General features: G+C 41.7%; 2 protein-coding genes across 8 annotated transcripts in view; both read right to left on the reverse strand.

The window, feature by feature from the left end:
- Positions 1-656: 656 nt before the first annotated feature.
- On the reverse strand, positions 657-8,363 carry LOC308402847 (SRSF protein kinase 3-like). Of its 5 annotated transcripts, none has more exons than XM_080891953.1 (15): positions 7,837-8,353; positions 6,698-6,949; positions 6,508-6,616; positions 6,333-6,420; positions 5,964-6,051; positions 5,695-5,801; positions 5,397-5,562; positions 5,255-5,280; positions 5,092-5,148; positions 3,838-4,168; positions 3,551-3,648; positions 1,368-1,475; positions 1,170-1,239; positions 1,002-1,094; positions 657-847 (listed from the first exon to the last, which is right to left on the reverse strand). In XM_080891953.1, the coding sequence occupies exons 2-15, from the start codon at positions 6,915-6,917 to the stop codon at positions 663-665; spliced, it is 1,746 nt and encodes a 581-aa protein (XP_080748079.1). In that variant the 5' UTR covers positions 6,918-6,949; positions 7,837-8,353; the 3' UTR covers positions 657-662. The 5 variants fall into 5 exon arrangements, with proteins under 5 accessions (XP_080748079.1, XP_080748078.1, XP_080748082.1 ...); XM_080891955.1 differs by having other exon boundaries at positions 677-897; positions 7,837-8,362; XM_080891952.1 differs by having other exon boundaries at positions 1,002-1,239; positions 7,837-8,355.
- Positions 8,364-9,429: 1,066 nt separating this feature from the next.
- The window catches only part of ccdc120b (coiled-coil domain containing 120b), a 16,638-nt gene continuing 8,446 nt past the window's right edge, over positions 9,430-17,621 (reverse strand). Inside the window, exons 1-10 of one of the 3 annotated variants that reach the window (XM_080891950.1) lie at positions 16,964-17,304; positions 16,237-16,336; positions 15,751-15,881; positions 15,023-15,124; positions 14,785-14,908; positions 14,535-14,594; positions 14,195-14,348; positions 13,948-14,049; positions 12,566-13,603; positions 9,430-12,016 (exon numbers count right to left, since the gene is read on the reverse strand). In XM_080891950.1, the coding sequence (XP_080748076.1) occupies positions 11,920-12,016; positions 12,566-13,603; positions 13,948-14,049; positions 14,195-14,348; positions 14,535-14,594; positions 14,785-14,908; positions 15,023-15,124; positions 15,751-15,881; positions 16,237-16,285 (1,857 nt within the window). In that variant the 5' untranslated portion in view covers positions 16,286-16,336; positions 16,964-17,304 and the 3' untranslated portion in view covers positions 9,430-11,919. Of the gene's footprint in view, positions 12,017-12,565; positions 13,604-13,947; positions 14,050-14,194; positions 14,349-14,534; positions 14,595-14,784; positions 14,909-15,022; positions 15,125-15,750; positions 15,882-16,236; positions 16,337-16,963; positions 17,305-17,621 lie in introns of those variants that run through there. The other 2 variants (XM_080891951.1, XM_080891949.1) reach the window with 2 other exon arrangements.

Here is a 17,621-nt window from a genome sequence, read left to right on the forward strand (position 1 = left end):
AGAGGTGAAGTGAAACAGAGTAGTAAAAGCAATGAAACATGTCCACTGTAGCCACTCTCTGTGCTTTTCATTACGCATTTTTTTTATCTTTGAAGTTTTTATCTCCTGTTCCTGGTGAACTCTGCTGTTGCTCCCTTCTCTTTTCCAGCCCACTTGTCAACCAATCAGCATTCAGCAGATGCTTACATCATCTGCATCCAGCGACATGCAGTTAGGATCTTGGAGGACTGCACTGGAGCACATCTGGGGTGGGTGAAAACCCTTCTCCCCCCTCTGCCCAAATGGAAATGTGTACGCAGATGGACATATTTGCGGGATAATAAATCCTGCTTTACACTGTTGCCATTTCAATACTTGGGTATAAAGAAGGGGAGGTCTTCATTTGCTTTTTTAGAAGAAAAAATAAAACAAATCTTCTGTTCTGTTATCAAAACTTAAGGATATTGTACGCTTGGTTTGAGGCACTTTTCTTGTAGGACAAAATTGTACTTTGGTCATTGCCTAACTTAGACAGCTAACAAAAGACCAAACAACCCAAGTCAGGCTAATAAACATTATCAAAAGCTGTGCTCATGATGCCAGCACCAGGCTACACCCACCGCTGACCAAATCCCATCACAGAGATAGTTCACTGGGCTCTAAATGTCACAAAGCCAGTGTGTCTAGAAGGCAATCCAGGGGTGAGTTAGACACTGGGCAGCTGTGGCTCTTTTCTCTGGCAGCAGTTCCAACATTGTCAAGAGAAAGGAACTGAACTGTAAAGCTTCCTCCCGTGACCACTCATATTTGTCCAGCAAGATCTCAAACAGGCCCCATGGTTTCAGCTTTGAGATGTGTCGCAGATGTCCTGGAGACAAGGAAAACGGACCAGAACACTTTTAGGAAGGAAAAGATGAACTGCGTAAGAGAATTAAAAAGAGAGTTAATTAAATAGGTAAAACTTTCTGTGTCAAACTACAATAAAAAACAAACAAAGTGATCGCACAATGACACAAAATTACCCTTAGAGTTGAAATATCGTTTAGAATTTCTCCCTGAGAGGGCAAACTGTGATGGAAGAGGTCCTAGTAGCTCAATGATGTGGGCAATGTGATCTGAAAGGACATGAGTACACACCGTACTATAAGCACATAAATCAAGGACAAGAGAAATTTGTGTACACCACAAACCTTCCTCGCGGGAAAATGTGGCTCCTGACTGTGGGTCGAACAAATAGTCCCCTGTGGCCAATTCAAAAGCCTACACAGAGAGGGACAAAAATAAAAATGGTTGTAGTGAATCTATGAATGTCAATGAGCTGTGTGACCTTCATTTCTTTCTTCTTTTTTTATTTTGTTTTTACACTTATATCCAGGTACTTAGCTCACCATGCAGGCAGTGCTCCAGATGTCAGCGGGTGTGCCATAGTCAGCACCAATCAGGGCCTCCACAGAACGATACTGACACGTCTGGATGTCTTCGGTAAAGTGTTTGTGCTGGCAACAAGATAGATGAGCTGCATACAAGGCTGCACAAAATCTCTCTATGTTAAATTAAAAACCTGTGACCCTTAATCTATATGCACATGGTTGTGTAAGCCAGCGGTCCCCAACCCCTGGGCCCGGTCCGTGAGTCGTTTGGCACCGGGCCACAAGAGTTGAGGCTCGGGTGCGAAATGTATGGTTTTCAGGGTTTTTTATCGGTTTTTAGCATGACTTTGTTATCGTTTTTAATCGTTAACTCTGTTTCCTGGGTCTTTTCACGTGTGTTATGAATAAACCGGTACTGGTTTTATTTTGTTGTATTTATCCGCGACACCTTAAAGGCCGGTCCGTGAAAATATTGTTGGGCATAAACCGGTCCGTGGCGCAAAAAAGGTTGGGGACCGCTGGTGTAAGCCACTGTTATGATGATGACGACAGACCAGATTATTTCAATAATTATGATAAATAACTATTCTTAGGAACAACTGGAATTTAACATATTAGCATGCTAACATTTACTGACTGGCATTAAACACAGAGTGAAACTGAGGTTGATGAGCATGTCTTTATTATTTTATTTTGTTATAAACATAACTTTATCCAATAATAGGAGTAAAAGTTCATGAATGACCCAAGTTATTAGAGTTCGTTCAAAGGGTAGTGAGGTTTTAGTACGTCCAGAGTTTGCGTACAGTGCCATACGTACAGCCAGGGTGGGATTTGCTTTGGAGATTTGGTGATTTACCCTCTACTCTGGTCTATATGTTCGTCACTCTAATATATTATTATTACCTTCCCACCACAACCTTCCTGTATAGGGTTATGATGGGGTGATAGAGAGAAACAGCCGCATTCCTGAGTGATTAAATCAATCCTAACCTGATCGTCATCTGTTTTGTCACAAGTTAGAATCGGTGATCAACGATGCTGTACAGAATGTTAGCCATTTTCACACATTAATTAACTCACAGTCAATTGCCAATCTCAGTAAATGTAAGGGAGCTGCCCCCATCCGTGTACAAAGATTTGCAGATGTGCATAAAGGAGGGGTGATTTTAATCTACTATAGTGGAAATTTTTTCTTTTTCAACAACATTTTGTGCTGTTGAATTTTGAGAACTTTTCATCTTAAAGTCAAATGGCACAGCTACTAAAATAGTTCTAAGTTGCTGTGTCTGAAGAAGAAGACCTGAAACTGAGAATATTGGACATGTTGATTTCTGTGTTCAGGGTGGGACTAATCCTGGTTTGTGCCCTTTGGATCCATGCACCTGCAAGTGATCAGCTCACCTGTTCCTGTTCCTGACTTTCTCTAACATTCACCCTAAACTTTGACAGTTTTGTTTGTTTGTGCTGTAAATAAACTTGTTAAAACAATCCGCCTGAAGCCCTGACAAATATCATTTAAAAAATAGTCTTGTGACACTGCGGCTATATGTTTATATTCAGAACCCTTAAAGATTATAATTATTCTATAGACATTTCATTGACAGCAGGGATAAATACCATAATAGGCTACAGAATAATTTTTCATTTTTCTTGCATGCTTTTAAAATGTTACCATAGAAAACAGCATCTTGATCTGTTTTTCTGACTCGGACAAATAAAATGGAAACCATCAGTTGTAATGAACTGCACAAGATTGCTACATACGCCTCTCTTAAGCTACATGTCAGCCCACACAGTCTCACAAGCGACATATGGCAGCTGTGTTTTCACCACAGGGCACTGTAAATATGGCTATCATGCCGTGCACCTGCTGCATTGCATCATAATGATGACTTAGAAGCATTTTTAATGCACTCGTGTGGCCATTTATGAAACAGAGTGCAGTTTACTTCAAAGTTCTGAGTGTGTTTTGATTAAATGTGGGAATAATACTATAATATCAAATACTTAAAGGTTTAATAAAGCCAGAATCCTGAAGCACAAAGCCCTGGGCAGTTGCAGCTGAATTTATGGTATGACATAGACCAACTCAACTCTAAACTCCGAAAGGCAACAACCGTGTGATCTGGAATTCAGATATTCTCTAGAAATCAAAAACAAACAGAAACATATTCCCTAATAAAAATAAATTCACTCACCACCCAGCAGGCATTGCCTAGATCAGCAATCTTGATGAGGATTTTGTCAGCATTGTGAGGCTTCAGTAGGTCCAGAATAACATCTGAGTCACTGGTGCCTTAAGTACATAAAACAACATGACAGCTAAGAAAGTACTTTTACTGCTTACGATCCATGTAGCCTTTCAGTTTATGTAAACACACAGCCCAAAGTACAGATTTGAGCCAAAATGCAAGTTTCCACAGAAAGAGGAACAAACTGTTGGCTTTAGAGTTACTTTCCCTCCAAGAAATCTTCTTAGACTCACCTTGTGGACATGATGGTGAAGGTAGCAGAGAATCTCTGTCTGCAGTCTGATGTAATAACAATGATCTGGATCCAGAGACAGCAGCATCTGTGCTGAGGTCTGGACACGAGCAGAAGGAGTCTCTGAGGCTGTGTGCAGCTAAATTCAATCTGTCTTCCAACAGCAGAGTCTGTCTTCTTACAGTGATGTTAGAACCTGTTAGCTTAGAGTGACAAGTGGAGCCATGGGTGCTAGAGGTAGCACCGACAGAAACGGACACATCAGGCTTGCCTCGTCGGCTTCTGTCTTTCCTCGTCAGTCGCTTAATTGGACTTCTGGAAATCCTGCTGGACTGTAGGGCACAGTCATACGTGGAAAACAATCAGCAGAGAGCATGGACCGAAGAAATTAATAAGAAATGTGCTTAGTGATTTATCACAAATCTATGCCTGCTTTGTGAGATCCAGCAAAAATGCAGAATAATGCAACTACAAGTGATGTTTCATATTCTATTAGTACTTAAGTGCACAGACAACAGTGGATGTATTTAGCATTGTTTTTATATTTCATACCTCAGCAGTGAATCATAAAGTTTTCACATGATTTAGAGCAGGTTGCTGACAACAAGCTATGGTGAAACCACAACAGCGGCTATTGGAAGGACATCAAAATAACCAGTTGTGTCTGCTTACTGTTTCAGCATTGCTTAGTGCCCAGTCCTGATAGTCACAGTAAGTTGCCTACTGTAGAATATATACCATAAGTAATACACCATAGGAGCTGTACTCTCTAAATACATGATAACCTGCTCTTTACTTGTCTGTACTCCACTGCAGTGCATATATTGCAAACGCCTCTTTCCAGTGTCTCTTTAGGATGAGAAAGGAAGAAAAATACAGTAGAATGAACACATATAACGTGCTCTCCAATCTCTGCCCAAACTCTCTGTAAAAGTTACACACACCTGAGTGGGTAGTAAGAAAAAAATGCTGCAATATGAATGCCATAATTATTGATTATATGAATGTTACAAATGCAAAAAAACAGGCAGAGCATATTTTCTGACTGAGGTGAAGAGGCCACAACTGCTCAGCAACTCAGCAACTGCTGATAAAAATCAAGTATGAACAGTAACTTTTCCCATATCCACTCACTGTGGATAGAAGTCTCAGTGTAGTGTGCTTGTACAGAAGACCGGTTGTTACACAGTTTGACAAAGATGAAGGAGCTTATAGGATGCATCAGTATAAAAGCAAAACACCAACTCCATCTTACCCACTCCCCAAGAGTGTGGAAAACCCCAGTCAGCTTTCCGAGTAACTTGGGCGCACTCTAAGTAAGTCAAAGTATAAAAGTAAAGGTCATAATACAATCAGAGCTGAATAAAAATGTATTAATAGGATAATAATATCAGAGGAATATATTTCATATTGCACACCTGTTTTTCTCTGGAAACTGTGTTCACTGGCAAATGGAAAAACATCAGGAGGGGAAAAAGGCACAAATGTGGTTAATGTACTTCCCGAGACACAATATAACTGAGTCATATGTAGGCTAATTATTAGCACAGCATCGCTAACCTGAGGTGCTGGTGAATACAGGAGACCTGGGCATCTGCCACAGCTTGGTGTCGGCCGCGAGCTTTTGAACATAAACCTCATCCACTCTCAGAAGGATGTTTTCTGGCTTGATGTCTGTGTGAATGATCTTGCATTTAGTGTGCAAGTAATCTAAACCCTGAAGAACCTGTGAGAAGGAACCGTAATCAGATCACTGACATAGGCAAAGACAGAACATCTTCTGTTTACAGAAAAACCTCAAATAGTGGTCATAGACAGGGGACCATTTCAAAGGTTGGAATAAAGGATTGCACAAAACCTGTCTGAGGATGCTCTTAACGCAGGGAAGAGGGAGGCCTGTGTAGTTCGATTTGATGATCCACCTCAGCAGCTGGTGCCCAAGAACCTCCAGAACCATGCACACATCTGTTGAGCAATTAAGGACCTGCTTTTATACCACAGAACCTGAATATTACACCCTGGGTATTTAGAAGAAGCCAGAATACACTTACAAGATCTGCACCACTCAATGAAATACTACAAGTTGCGGAGCAGATAATTGTGATCGACCATCTTTATAAAGGATACGCTCTCCATTCACTCCAGTCACCCTGAAGTCATCAATGAGCTGGACTATGCTGTCTCGTTTAGGATCTTTGGGGTCGCTGTCTCTTACCTGATGATTAAACAAGTACGTATTGAACAAAAATAAATAAAAATGAAGAGGACACATGATTTCATAGCATGGTGACATTATTGTGACTCCACAGTGATGTACATAAAATAGCAAAATGATCGCAGAAAACCTTTGCAGTTCATTGCACCACTAAACACGCTGATTACTCAGACTTCCGCTCGTGGCCAGACTAAGCCTAACCCTAAGCCAGTTCTGTTACACGAGTGTTTTAAGAGCACTCCAAAATGACTTGAATCTGACAGCAATGTGACCACACTGACGCATTTCAGAAGTTTGATCTCATCCAGTGCCGTCTCTGTGAATGTTTGAGCACTCTTCACCACCTTCAGAGCCACAAATTGCCCTTTCCTGCATGCAAACAATTATGTCAGTGAGTTACTGGATCATATTGATAATTGTTGTGTAAAAAGTCAAGTGGACCAAACCTGTACTTACACCATATCCCAGCAGAGCCACACAGTAGAGAAATGACCCCATCCCAACTTTTTAACAACTTGGTAACGGTCAACAAAAATGTCTCCAATCTCTACAGGGTAGTAACCACCTGCAATGAAATACGCAGCAGATGTGAAAATTGAAGATCTCAACCAGGGGAGCTGGATTTCAGGGTCGGTGTCTTACCTACCTATGCAATAGTCAGCAGGATTCTCCTGTTGCTCATCGTAAAATCCCTGAGGCTCAGGTGAAACAGCATTCCTCTGTACAGTTTGAGGGCAGCGGTGATCCTGGCTAGGCTTACGAGTCCGTGCTGTGTTAGAAGTGGCGTGGGTCCTGGTTTTGATGGGTGGATTAAAAGAGTTTGTTGTAATCAGCGCTGCTATCGTAGCAGCATACGATGAGGACATGTTTATCTGGAGCCTGATGAACTCGAGCCCAGCTGGAGGAGGGTCAAGAAGACAGCAGCACTCAGGAAGCTTACAACAAAAATGTATCTGCATACGTTCAAGAAGGAAGGAGGTCCTAAATCATTTCCCGCATGTGTAAAGCAAGAGTTCACTGGCTTGGAGTCTGGCAGCTGGTTTGTATTGTTAGCTACTGAGTGCAGTAGGTTGCTGCAATGACATTTTAAAAGAGCCAGTGAATGCGTATGATTATTTTTAGCTGGATGAATGGCATGTCAACGTAAATAGCTCGTGACACCAGCCAGCTGCAACTGAAATCTTACTGATATTGCATGAACTGCTGCAGTGCAGGAGCCACTGCTGTAAACAAGCAATGGCAAACTAGTCCATTTTACTTCACATTTGTACCACAGTTACAGCGCTTCAGTTTCGGCAAGACAGTAAAACAACTAGACACATACATGCAGGCTAGACTGCTCTCGTGGCATTCAACAAATAGCTGAACGTTGTGTGTGTGGTTATAAAAGTTTTAATTGGTGGCTGACACAAGAGGAAATTTCTAAAAGTCACTTTAAAAATTACTCTTTTTTTATTTTACCTTTTTTAGCAACGAATGAAAAAAAAATTCATCGGCTCACTGACAGGAAAGGAGCTTTAAACAGAGAGGGGAAAACAGCCCTTTGGCTTGCTTCCTCTTTATGCTGCCTAGCTAAAGATTCTTCTGCAGTGTGTGACATTCACATATGTCTTTTGTAAGGTATTTTGTATTGTACATATGATAAATTTGCCATTTCTTCCTCGAAAAGACTTATTCCGAAAGGGCTTTTTTTTTTTTCCCGTGGGAGACGTCGAGAGTACATCAACTCGGAAACCGTTATCCCTCTCTAAATACCCAGCCACGTTCAAGGAAGAAGCAACTTACCGTTGTGTGCAATGTATCCACTTTTAGTATTTGTAACGCGGGAAATGAACGAGCCTGACACGAGGACATTCTCAGCCCGCTCTCCTCTGTGCGACTGGAAAAACACACTCAGGTCCAGGAATAGCAGCCTGCCGCTCCTGCTACCAGAGGCGCATCCGGATTTTTTTCATAGGGGTGGCACACCAGAAACACAATTTCCAGTTTTATTATGTTGTTGTCAAATATAGATGACTTGAAAAATATGTCAAAAAAGAGAGAAAGAAAATAATTATATGCCTAGTTAATCTGCTGATATTAAAGTTGATATTACTGAAAATAGGTACAAATGAAAACCAAATAACATTTTGAAATCCATACTAATGTGTTACAACTATTGATTGAATGACTGGAAGTCCCAACCATTGCTTTAATGATTCATAAGCAGAGTCGAGCAGAAGCTTAAGACTCTGAGAGAGTGCTCCTGCCTGCATGTAGCAGACATGCATTTCTGACAATATTATTGCTATCTAGCGACTAGCTCGATTTACAGAGGTGGTAAGGAGCTTGACTTCTTATTTCTTTGTATTCAACTTTTCAACAAATTTTCATTTTGAGAAGAATGCTACTCAGTATGTTCCTGTAAAAAAAAAAAAAAAAAAAAAAACACACAAAAAAAAGAAAACGCAGTAAAAAGTAACTGGTGATTACATGCATTGGAGCAACAGGAAATGTAAAAAAAAAAAAAAAAATGGATATTGCGCTTATGTCTGTGAAGGTTCTCAGTCATCCAGGTCATCGTAGTCAAAGGAGCTTGCAAAGAAAAGCGTCTGGACTTCTTTAAGTTGCTTGAAGACGTTTCACCTCTCATCCGAGAAGCTTCTTCAGTTCTAATGTCAAATGGTGGAGAGTCCCAGATATAAACCTAGTGGGGGGATACTCCCACTAGGGTTATATCTGGGACTCTCCACCATTTGACTTTGCGCTTGTGCTGTGCAACACTGCAAATATATATATATATTTTTTTTCTATTTATTTTTAAAAGTAAATACAGGACCAGTATTTACCAGTACTGCAGATACTTTAACCTATAAATCAGAATCAGAATACTTTATTGATCCCTGGGGGAAATTATTTTGCATTATTATATGCAAAAGGCAGCTTTTGTAGGGGAGAGCAGTGCGCCATGATTTTGAACATATTTTAATGACCACTAAATTGTTGTGATTTTTACTTTCTGCAATACTTCATTAAAACAACAAAATCCTCCTTTCATCTTTATTTTAAACTAGGGTTTTGTTTTGTTTTTAGACATTAAATGTAAATGTGCCTCCAAAGCATTTTGGGTCAGTTTTCATTTTTCACAGTGAATGTGTGTATATTTTTTCCATTTCCAAAAAGATAATTTAAGACATTTCAGTGTACTTGGAAAATAGGAAATCCTATCACACTAGCACTAATCAATTACCAAGAACTGCACTGGTGTTGAGGTTATACCATTTTGATAAATCCACTTATCTCTTCATTATATACTCTGGTTAATAGTTTAGAAGTGGTAGGTTTAGCACAGAGTACAACCACAGGTCATTTTCAGCACAACTTTGCTGCATATAGTACAAACACATTTGAATTTTGATTTCAACATGACACTTTATTTAGATCTCATACATACAGAACAGAGCAGGCCTTGTTTAGCCTAACTTCATAGGCCTGGTTATAAAGAGAGAAGAAAAGAGAAAACAGCTGCACTTAAATATCTTTTCTTTTTTAAGAAATAAAGAAAATATAAAGTATAACCAAATATTAAACATATCACACAGCTTAATGAAATTTTAAACATACATTACTAATTCCTGCACTGATGAGAAAGGGCTACAGTAGATGGCTACAAAACGTTATAGGTTCATAAATATAATATAGTTTGAATACATTTGCTTTAGAGCTAAATTTATATTATTTCTTTTGAACTTAGAGTACATTATATGAAAAATACCTTTATGACCCCCAGTGCACAGCAGTTTGGTCTTTGATTTCAGTCTTTAACAAGCTGGAAGGAGCTCTATGAAGCAGGAAACAGAGGATGTGAACCCATCAGACAGGCGTAGACACGAGGTTCATGTTCCACAGTGTGCTACAGTTTGTAACTGAGCAAAAACATCACAAGCACACATAAAAGAAAACTACATTCAGATGAGTCTGAAGATCAAATACAGAAAAAAAGGCAAAATCATATTAAAACCATGAAAGAAACATGCTATGTTGTTACAACAATACAAATATTTTCAGTTTACTTCTTCTGGTTTCTGTAGTGTACATTGCAAAATGCTACCCAGGCTGATTGTGAAAACAATGTAATAATGCTACTGATATACAAAGATACATGACACAATGTTAAAAAAAATATTTAAAAGAAAGCAAACATGTCAAACAGATTCCTTACAAATACAAACAGCATGTATTCTCACAAAGACATTTACTGGTATGAGACCTGCTCACACCACCATTCAGTACTGCAGCGGCCCTATTCTGGTCACATGGTCATCCTCAATTTTTTATAACCAATTAAATAGTTCTCACTTGGGGGGGGAAGTGGGGTTGAAGGAGTAGGGCAGGTTATTTTGATTATACTTATTATGCGGTTAGTTCGGAAAATTACATTGTTAGTATGGGAATAGAACATTAGCTTGAGACTCATCAGTACAAGCCACTATGTACAGACCACCACCCAGACCTTCAACAGATGTTTGAAGACCAAAAAGAAAAGAAAAACCTTCTTATTGACTGTTATCTATCTTGGTGACAATTTCACAGGGGTTAAGGCTTAAGATGTTCATAAAGTGCTCTGTATGACAATCAAATCCTCCGCAAGTGAATGCAGAAAAAAAAACTAATTTGATACGAGTTATTTCTTGTCACACAGTCAAGTGCTACTGCCATACAGAAGGTCTCACTACAGCCCTAAGGTTTGTCCTAAACTGATCTAAGGTCAGCACAGAGAAGGCTACATTTATCAACCAGCACTGAGCTGAAACCCCCAAAACACCAAAATACAAATGACATCATTCCAAATACCCAAACTGAGTCACACTGTGATACGCTTTAGTCTGATTTTTAAAAACTAAATCTCACACAGTCTTAATACTAGCAACTTTAAAGTTTTTCTAACCAAGGTTTAGTTTTGATATTAAACATTTAGGCACTCCTGTCTGCTACACCATTACGCTACAGTTCATGGCCCACTTCACTTTTATCAAATATGAAAAATACAAATGGCTGTGACGTTAACGGCAGATGAGGACTGAAGCATGTTTCTGCGGTTTATATAATTTACAAACACACGTTCACTGGCATGTAATACGTCTCAAATGATGTGAGCTCATAACATCTTTGAATATAACATGGTTAATGAGCAATAAATTACCTCTTTAATATAACAGTTCTTTATATCTCAGAAGATACAAAATAGTACTTTACAGCTGTATATATTCTGTAAAAAAGTATATCTCGGCAGACTTTTCAGGATTTCAGGAAAGGATCTTGCCGTTCGCGTTGGACCAGAAATATTTATATGTGAAGTAGAGTATGATCATATTGGTATTAGATGCTCTGCAAGTCAGCACCCGTGTACAGCCACAAAACACTGGGGTTGACATTGATATTGGCAAAAATCAGGTATAACACAGGGAGCTTGCCCAGGCTTTTTCCAACTTTACAGCTACAGTTTGTCATTTACTTCAGTCTCTTTCTGCTGAGGTGGTCATGTTTTTCAATGCTGCTGAGGTCACATTATAATCAACTTGTGTGTGGAATTAAACTGATCAAAAGAAATAAAGCGAACACTTGAACAATTTATAACATTGATTTTTGTTGTCATTTTGAATCCAGCCTTCAGAAGGCTTTCCAACTATATTGTTCCATTATTTTGTTCTCAACAAATTACACAGTGTGTGTCATAAAGACTTTCAGTTTGAATATTTAATTCATCGAGATACAGCATGTGATTTAAGTGTTCCCTTAATTTTTGGAGTAGTATATCGGAGTCCATGTGAAGCTACACTGTTTTTGCGTATGTAGTGCATTGATGTGTGCATGAGTGCTGCTGCTGCTTCAGACCAAGGTGCCTGGGTCAGCACTGGGCTCCTTTGGAGTCACCTCTTGCATCTGTGGATCAGATGTCTCCTGATAGAGAGAGAACTCCATCGACCTGTGGGGGGAGGTAAAACAAGTCAATATTGCACTCCCAAAAAAATAAAAAATAAGAGAGGAAACAAATAAACACCACAAGAAGCATGCAGTAAAACCACTAAGAAATTAATTTTCTTAGGGCCCACAAAAAAAGGGGAAAAAAGTGTGCAAGACTATAACAGAGCTTGGAGAGGCCCATCCTTGGAAGCAATCAGGAACAACAAAGAGTGTTGGCATGACGCTGCCAGCAGCAGGCGATAATGCTGACCAAGCCCAAAAAAATAAATAATAAAAAGAAAATAACACAGTGTCAGTTGTAAAAGAGGATGATAGATGGATTGGCTGAGGGGCAGAGTGAGTGTAACAGCACCAGCATCTGTTGGAAGCATTGCTGCCAACATCTAAGAAGACAGACAAATCATCTGTAACACACAGATTTCAGTAATGCATCCATGCTGTACATAACCTTAAAATCCAAGCATGAAAACAACTGTGTCTTTAGGAAAAGTGCAAGGTTTTCTGAGTATAAACATCAGCTAGTGAATCACATTTAAAAAAAAATACTGACCTTCCATGGAGAGGGTGGCCATGGAAGCTGGCTGACTGGGGTATCTGAGGCCTTTGGAGGTTAGTTGGTTCACCTTGAACAGACTGGGCCTGGTGCACCAGTGGGTGTGGGTGTGAAAGACGAGAGATCCCTGCCTCGTGACCCTTTGGGGCAGCAGTAGGATAGCCAAGAGCATTCCTTAGGTACCAGTCTCTAAGGCCCTCCAGAGCCAGGGCTTTATGCAGGCTTCTTGTTGAGTCTTCTGGAGTAGGAAGAGAAAACTGTGGGGGTCTGCGGTTGAAGGAGGGACCAGACAAATCAGTCTGGTAAGGGTGCAGGTTGGGAATGGATGATGTGGTGGTTCCAGAAACAGGAAGGGGGGACTCGTACGCTGATAGTAGAATTGCATCTTGGGGATGTTGCTGCAAAGGAATAAAAGGTCCACAAGATTTGGTTCTGGTGACCTTGACCCTGCGTAGTTCAGCTTGGGATCCTCTAAGGACCATGGGACTGTAGGGAGGTGCAGCACTGGGAAGGTGCACCTGGGAATGGGAAAATCCATTGGCATGGGGAGGCACTGCTGCAGTGGATGAGCGAGGGGAGGACATGTCTTGCCAGATCCTTCCTGTGGACTGGTACAGATGGTGCTGCACTTGCACCCTCTGCTGTTTTCCCCAGATATAGTCCATCAAAAGTTCGTTGTAGCCACCGCTTGCTCCCCTGCCACCCATAGACAGACGCATTTTGACTTGCTCAACAGAGCTGTCCACATGCCCCTCGGGGCTGCCCAAGTGAATATGCCGCAGTTTTCCATCTGTCAGCGTCTCCGAACTCTTGTAGGGCCCTCCTCTCTGCGGCATGCCGTTTCTAGGGGCTGGGTCGTCTGGAAGGCTCGATCTGTCCAGCAGGGCCTCAGAGCTGTTGCTGCGCCTGGCTCGGGAGCTGTACGGACAGCTGCGGCGGTCAGAGGAAGAACCTTCTTGAGCCAACGGAATCATGTACGGCACATCCAGGCTGCCAGACCACTGTTTCAGCCCATTTCCACCAGATGCATCTGACCTAAGATATGAGCACAGCAAATGAGCACAGCAGCAGCGCAAAGTAATCAGAGAGGAAACTAAAGAACTTTAGATACAGCAGAGTGAGTGACAGCAGCTTTAAGCTAATCCATGTAACTGAATTTCACAGAAAAGTTACCTTTTAAAAAAGGAAAATTTTTTATGCCAAAAGTCCAAAGAATTAAAAACCTTTGCTGGTAGCTGAATTTGACATTAATCGCAGTTACAACCTGAAGTCTCTGTCTTCATTTGGCTAAGTCATTAAGCCATTTCCAACCATACAGTTATCACAGGAGGCGGGAGGTGTGCAGCATCAGACAGAAGCAGCCCAGCATCACAGATTACCTGACATGAACGCTGATGGGAGCAGTTCGGGCCAACATAGGAGTTGCTGGAACACTTCTGCCTTCAACGTTAGAAGCACTTCTAGGTAAAGAGTGAGTTGGGCTGTGGAAGAAAACCAAAAAACAAAGAATCACAAGATGCAATTAGCATTTGTAACCCACACAATCCTGATCATTTACTTTTGTGTGCTTATGCTGTGAATGTAACAGAGCAGGCAGGCTGCACAGGGTCACCTTAAGATACACACCTAACAGAGCTAGTGACAGAGTTGCGTCGTGTCCTCATCTCGTAATAAATCTCCACTGGGGATAGCTTCCTGCTGATTCTGTGGTCAGGGCTGCCTGCAGTAAGTCGTGGCTGAGACAGAGATCGCTGGTCTGCAGCCACGCTCGGTGAAGACTCTGTAGGAGGAAGAACAACAAATCTTCTTTTGATGTAGTCAACTTTCAATAAAAGCCTTAAAAGTGCAATTTTTGGTGCAGAGCATTAATAACACTGCATATTCTCATGTTTTAAGAATGATGTTGGGTCAGAGGTTCAGTTATTTCTTTGGTGAATGTGGATACACACGGAGACTGTTGACTCACCATTGTCATGGGATGTTGAATCTGACATGGAGCTTGTACTCTCTGACATGACAGTGTCCTCTGAAACACAAAGGATATAGGTCGTAGGCAAAGCAGCATGACACCTGGTGGCTTAGGTAAACAAAAATGCAAAAGTGCAAAGATGATGTTTTCAGCATTGTGCTATTGTTATTGTGTAGCTTTGGGGGGGGGGGGGGGGGGGTTGTTCTTTAAGTGTGCAGGTGTGGGATTAGTTGCCATGGTACTGTACCTGTGTGACAGCCCCGATGGACCGTTCTTTTGCTATTTGGAACGTTTCGGTCTGATTCTGAGTGTCTGTACAGAGCACCCGTGAAGATGGCTTTCATCTGCTTTCTTTGGGCAGCCTCATCCTGCTGCCAGGGAAAGTCACCCATGTTAGACTGAGTATACACACACACACACACACACACACAAAAAACGGTACAGCTACTGCGTAAACACAATTGATATTCAAGGTGTTGACTTACCTCTGCCTTGGCAATGGGCGCTAGGCCAGCTCTCCGCTGCACCAGCGGGGGTTTCTCTCCTGTCTCCAATGGGAAAGCACGTGGCAATTTCCCAGTCAGCTCCTGTAGAGGACATCGATTAGCCCCCAGTTACTGAAATCCTTCTCACTGGCCACTGAGGTGCAAACTGTTTCATAAAGTCATAACCATTTAACGGATTACTTTAAGTCTCTTAAAAAAAATAAAAATAAAAATTCCTTAAATGGTCAAGATATGGCACGAGATATATGCCAGCAATAATTTGGCTGCGTTTAGCATTTACCTCTAAAGCAGAACCATAAGTCTGCAGTTGAGAAGTGCTTCAGATGTCTAAGTAAGCTACACTGACAACAGAGCAGACAACTTCTGAATCCATAAATAGGCACACAGATAGAATGAGTCACCATCCAGCTGAAAACAGGGACGTGTTGAACAGCTGTTAAAGAAAAGCTGAGGCAGCTGCGGATTCATTAACATGCACTGACAGGCTCTCAGAAGCAATCAAGCAAAGATTTTGTCTGTGAAAAATATCCCCTTTTCAACAAGTTGTTAGCTGCAGCTGAGCTCAGATGTTCACGTTTATTCTCATTTTTACAGAAGACTTAAATTTGCTGTTAAACCACACTGCAGCTATCCACTCATCGCTTGAGGTGTACGGAGAGAGAATCTAAGCTGAGCTACGTTTCGAAGATGAAGCGAGATCGACTCACAGCTTCCTGCAAACAGACTTGTTTGAGCTCTCCCACTCTGGCGTTGAGGAGAGCCTCCAAGGCCTGCTTCCTCTCTTGCAGACTTGCGATCCTCTCAGCCTGCAGCTTGCCATCCTGGCAGCCTTGAACATCTAGGAGGCACAACGCATGAAAGTCACTTTTGCACACAGTGAAATTCAGATGTGGACTCAAACTGGCAGTGATTTCATTAAAAACGCAATCTTGTGGGTTATGTTTATACTGTATCACAGTGTCGTGTTTTTGAAGGTGTCTGTTCTCAGAGTGCTCTGATAAGATTATCTGGCAGCTGTAGTGGCAGTATGTGAACAAAAGGTCTTCACAAAGACAGATGTTTTTTCAGCTGGCAGTTCCCTAGAGAAAAAACTGGCAGGAAAACAAGCAAGCTGATGGTTTCTCAAGCCTTTTCAGACTTGTCCACAGATGGAAGTGTGAATCCTTACACTGTGAATAGTCATCATTACTCACCAGGAGCCCCCAAACCCATGGATGTGATCAGATGTCCTTTGACCTCCATGTGATGTAATTCTGGGGACTTTACAATTCACGCTCTCAGCCACACCCTCACCTGAGAAAGAGAGATGAAGGTTTAAAATGTATCATTAGCCAGCTTTGTGTTATCTGGAGGTACAAGACACAAATATTTTAGAAATCTGCCAAAAACCTGTTTGAAATATACCCAAATGTGAGCCAGTACACTGGACTTATGTGAGGAGTTAAGTAAATCAAATGGGCTGATTCTTATATAGCGCTTTTCTACTCTCCTGGAGCGTTTATATGCCACACTCACCGGAGCTGTTTTCTATGCTTTTTAACTAACATTCATACTCCAGTGGATGCATCAGAGAGCAACTTGGGGTTAGTATCTTGCCCAAGGATATTTGGCATTCAGACTCAGGTAGCCAGGGATCAAACCACCAGCCTTCCAATCAGTAGACTGACCTGCTCTACCTCCTGAGCTACAGCCACCCCAAGCATTACATCCAATCACTGAAACAAATTTTTCGGTTCAAGTAACATGAAGTAACTGTAACTGAGCACTGGAAATAGCAGCCACAGCACATACATACATACACATATACTGTACATACGTGTATGTATGTATGTATGTATGTATGTATGTATGTATGTATATCGGAGTTGCAGAAAGGTGCGACAAAGAAGGTGCATAAGAAATACAGCAAGCTGTCCATACCTGAGGCCTTGGAAACTGCCAAGCAAAGACTCACAGCCTTGGCCAGCCGCTTGAGGAGGTACACCAGAGAGATAGAAGGCAGGAGAATAAACCAGCTGTTCTCCACAGAACCAGCAAAGGTGTACTCTCAGTGGCAAGGGAACAATAAGAGAACAGCACCACCAAGGCTGGAGACGGAGCAATACTGGAAGGGCATATGGGAGAAGGACGCAACCCATAACGGCAATGCTCAGTGGCTAGTGGATCTGAGGGCAGACCACAGCGAACTCCCTGAACAGGGTCCAGTAACCATCACAGTGGCAGATATCCAAGAAAGGGTCTCCAGTATGAAGAGTTGGACAGCACCAGGGCCCGACATGGTTCACGCCTACTGGCTGAAGAAGCTAACTGCACTCCACGAGCGCCTAGCAGCACAAATGAACCAGCTGCTAGTTAACGAGAGACACCCGGAATGGCTAACCGAAGGTCGGACGGTCCTGATCCCCAAGGACCCCAAGAAGGGACCGGTCCCCTCCAACTACCGACCAATAACCTGCCTCAGTACTACATGGAAGCTCCTGTCAGGCATCATATCGGCTAAGATGAACAGGCACATGGGTCAATACATGAGCGGGACACAGAAAGGAATTGGCAAGAATACCAGAGGCGCAAAACACCA

This window comes from Rhamphochromis sp. 'chilingali' (genome assembly GCF_963969265.1).
Source record: "Rhamphochromis sp. 'chilingali' genome assembly, chromosome: 9".
NCBI classification, from domain to species: Eukaryota; Metazoa; Chordata; class Actinopteri; order Cichliformes; family Cichlidae; genus Rhamphochromis; species Rhamphochromis sp. 'chilingali'.

Coding starts and splice junctions, on each gene's coding strand:
- LOC308402847 (XM_080891952.1), bottom strand. CDS start 6,917: ATGTCCTCATCGTATGCTGCTACGATAGCAGCGCTGATTACAACAAAC. Junction 5,563..5,694: donor TTAAGAGCATCCTCAGACAG/GTTTTGTGCAAT, acceptor TCCTTCTCACAG/GTTCTTCAGGGTTTAGATTA. Junction 1,476..3,550: donor TAGGCAATGCCTGCTGGGTG/GTGAGTGAATTT, acceptor TCTTGTTGCCAG/CACAAACACTTTACCGAAGA.